The sequence below is a fragment of the Sinocyclocheilus anshuiensis genome, unplaced genomic scaffold (assembly GCF_001515605.1).
Source record: "Sinocyclocheilus anshuiensis isolate Anshui unplaced genomic scaffold, SAMN03320099.WGS_v1.1 scaffold1500, whole genome shotgun sequence".
In the NCBI taxonomy this organism is placed as follows: domain Eukaryota; kingdom Metazoa; phylum Chordata; class Actinopteri; order Cypriniformes; family Cyprinidae; genus Sinocyclocheilus; species Sinocyclocheilus anshuiensis.
In genome coordinates, this window is record NW_015537960.1 from 659,224 (window position 1) to 662,784 (window position 3,561).

At 31.9% G+C, this 3,561-nt stretch overlaps 1 protein-coding gene across 1 annotated transcript in view; it reads right to left on the reverse strand.

The window, feature by feature from the left end:
• Nucleotides 1-490: 490 nt before the first annotated feature.
• Nucleotides 491-3,561, reverse strand: part of LOC107666716 (receptor-type tyrosine-protein phosphatase epsilon-like) — an 82,740-nt gene continuing 79,669 nt past the window's right edge. The window contains exons 18-21 of the mRNA XM_016458148.1: nucleotides 3,314-3,439; nucleotides 3,008-3,159; nucleotides 1,909-2,044; nucleotides 491-1,442 (exon numbers count right to left, since the gene is read on the reverse strand). Of these exons, the coding sequence (XP_016313634.1) occupies nucleotides 1,368-1,442; nucleotides 1,909-2,044; nucleotides 3,008-3,159; nucleotides 3,314-3,439 (489 nt within the window). The 3' untranslated portion in view covers nucleotides 491-1,367. The remainder of the gene's footprint in view (nucleotides 1,443-1,908; nucleotides 2,045-3,007; nucleotides 3,160-3,313; nucleotides 3,440-3,561) is intronic.

Here is a 3,561-nt window from a genome sequence, read left to right on the forward strand (position 1 = left end):
TAATAATTAAACGTTTTTTGAGGGTTTTTTTTGGCTTAGCTCAAAACCTGAAAATGTATTTATTTATTTAATTAAATTTTTATTTTATTTGTATCAATAAAAATGTTAAATGCTGCTTAAACATTTATTTAGCATTACAAATGTGTTTTCAATATGTTTTAGCATTTTAGAAAAATGTGATTTATTTGACCGTTTTTAAAATTTATAAAAAAAATAATTTTATTATTATTGTTTTTTATTATTTTATTTAATTGTTATTACTTAAAAGCGTAGTTAAAACATACGAACCCTTAATTTTGTCATTTTAATTATACCCTTATTTTAAAATAGTATTATTGACTTACTTTCAACCTTTATTCAGTCATTTTTATTTATTAATTTGCATTTGTACATTTTAGTTTTTCTTTCTTATGACTGGCCTTTTGTAAACCTGATTAAACCTTTATTGATCCAAAAAGCCCAACTAAAAATAAGACACAGGACAACAGTGTGATTTCATAATGCATTTGTTCATTTATTTGTAAATCCTTGGCCTTCTGCAAGGCAACAATCAGTGATGTGTGTGCTTTAAAAAACCTGTGCAGTTTTTCTCAGCATCATTCTCAGGGAAACAGAGGCAGGATGTTTAAGGTCAAAGGTCATGAGTCTCATACAGTTGTTGTTTCTGTGCATAATAGAATCTAATAGAAATTCTTGCTGATGTTCCACCATGTGAATTGTGAATGTGTTTGTGCCTTTCTTACGAACAATACTTTAGCCATATCCTGTCAAACCTAAATAATCTCACTCGCTTTCTTTATGTATATTTGCTGCTTTGAAAAAAAAAAAAAAGTTCACATTTGCAATGGCTGATGAGCACAATGTTAAAGACATGATTTTTGACACAATGATATCTTTCATAAATTGTAAGACAATAACTCTGAATAAATAAAATGGCATGGAACATTCACATACATGTTTTATCTGGCAGGACGTCCTGTCTGCGACATAATGCATAAATACAAACCACCTACAGCTTTACAAATTCTACACGAGTCGCTTAATAAAAAATTAAAATAATTAGTTGAACAAATAAACAGACAAAACACTATTTTACAATAACAACTGGAATGATCCGTCATGAAAAAAAGACGATTTAAGACCAAAATAAAATAACCCATTTAAATGTGTTATAAACAAGACAAAACAATTTACACTTTTTCAAACTTTAGTAGCCTTAGTATATTACAGATAGATGTGGTCTTTTAGTAACATCGAGGAGAAGTGCATAGCAAAATAGAGCGTAATTATCTTCCAGTCGCGGTGTAAAATCCTGATCGACTGACGTGTAAAAAAGCATCAAACTCAAACATTTAAGGCAGATTAGATCATTTGAAATTGGCATAGTCTGAGAAAATGTCCACAAAGTCCTGTACCACTCTGTAGCAGAAATCATACTGTTCCTGCAGACAGAAAGAAAGAACAATGAATAATACATTAATAAAATCATTTGATAAAAATTCATACTTTACTTAAGGCTCAGGCTACTGAGAAATATTTAGAATGATTTATTAACCCTTTCAGAAATGTAGCATTGGTTGTCAAATATGACAATATTATAAAATAATGTCACATTAATAAATGAAATACATTTTTATATTTATAATATGATATTGATTATAAGATATTGTTTCTAATATATATTTAATATGAATTTAATTCGTTACAAATTAAATCATTTATATTATTTCATTTATATTACTTGCATTAAGTCATACAATTGTTTAAATGACAGTGGTGCAATAACAATAGCAAGTTACCAGTTTTATTGTAGTATTCTGACAGAAACTACTGATTACCGTGATCAGTTTTTGATGGTCTTGATGTAAATGTGTAATGGATATGAAGTGTATGAAGGTTTGCACTGACCACTGTCTGCACCATGTGTGGCCGCTGCATTCGTAAACTCTTCACAGTCTGAAACACATCCAGCAAACCCTCGGCTTTCACTCGCTCCAGAATATTACTGAGAGCGATAAACGTACCGGTCCGACCCGCTCCGGCACTGCAGAGCAAGAGCACACAAAAACATACAAAATACATGACATACTTAGTCAAGTCAGGAAATTACAGGCTGAACAAAACTATATCCATTTTATAAAGGTTTCAAAAATATTAAAATGCAAACAAAAGGCTTCAACTGAGAGTTAACTCAGGGTATCAGGGTTATTATATTTAACTAAAACTACAATTAAAACCATTAAAATATATGTCTGTTACTTGAAATAAAATAACAGGTAACTGAAATATAATAATGTATTAGAAACGTTTTATTTCAGCTAGTTGCTAAGGCATTCTCAACTTCTAAAAATGACAAAATCATTAAAAAAATTACTAAAACCTTAACTAAAATGAAAATGGAAAAATAAAATCTATATTAGTATCTTATTAATAGTATCTCAAAATACACTAAAAGTTATAGGGATAAAATTTGCAGCATTGATTTTTTTCAGTGCTAAAAGTTATTAATAAAGTAGTTAAGTAATAACGTTTTCACTCTGAAAACATTTTATTATAGTAGTAAGGTTTGGATTAATCTTTATCAAATATAATTAATAAAATTCTAATTAGTCTAGCGGAAGGTGGGCTTTTTTTCCAAACTGGGGTTTGCAACAAAGCTTCAAAAGAGTTTTGAGTTGATGCAAAGCTAATAATTAATTATATAATTTAAAGAAAATGCATTAAATAATGTTTAAATAAAAAAACAAAACAAATCAAAATTAAAAAAATAAATAAATAAATTACAAACATAAAAAAAAATGTTTTTTTGTTTGTTTACCTGCATTTCATGTGACCAGTGAACCATGAACATATGAATGTATTGTTAAATTACTGAAATATTAATTTAAAATCTCAGGGGGTTCTTCAAGTAGATATTTTAGGCCAAAGGGCTTCGGCTGACAAACATGGTTTGGGAATCTCTGGTCTACAGTGCGACTTCATTTAGACAGCTAGTTAAACACATTACCTGCAGTGCACGACGATGGGGTTGTTGCCCGACTGCTGCTGCTGTTTCTGCACCGCTGCGATGATGTCGATCATCCCTTTACCTTCGGCTGGGATCCCGATCTCTGGCCAGCCGTGGAAATGAAAGTGCCGAACCAAACGTGTCTGCTTCTCCTGTTAAGAACACACACACACACACCAACATGCATTACAGTTCATCCAAGCAGCCTTTACATATTAACTCCCAAAGTACACCAAGGCAACTTGAATGCAGAATGCAAGTATTACAAAAAATTACAATGCAAATCAGCTCATAATGTGCACTCACCGGGCCGTGTGTGAGCTGCAGATCTCTGAGAATGAACGTGTCACACAGCGTGTCTCCTTTAATCTCCACTGTGAAGTCTCCGTAAGTCACTGAGTCCTCAGTAGGCCAGTACTGAAAACACTTGTCCTGCAACACACACACACACACCAAATGACAAAGCTGACAGGAAGTCGCATGAGAGTGGATTTGTAATGTGTGTGTGTGTGTGTGTGTGTGTGTGTGTGTGTGTGTGTGTGTGTGCGTGTGTG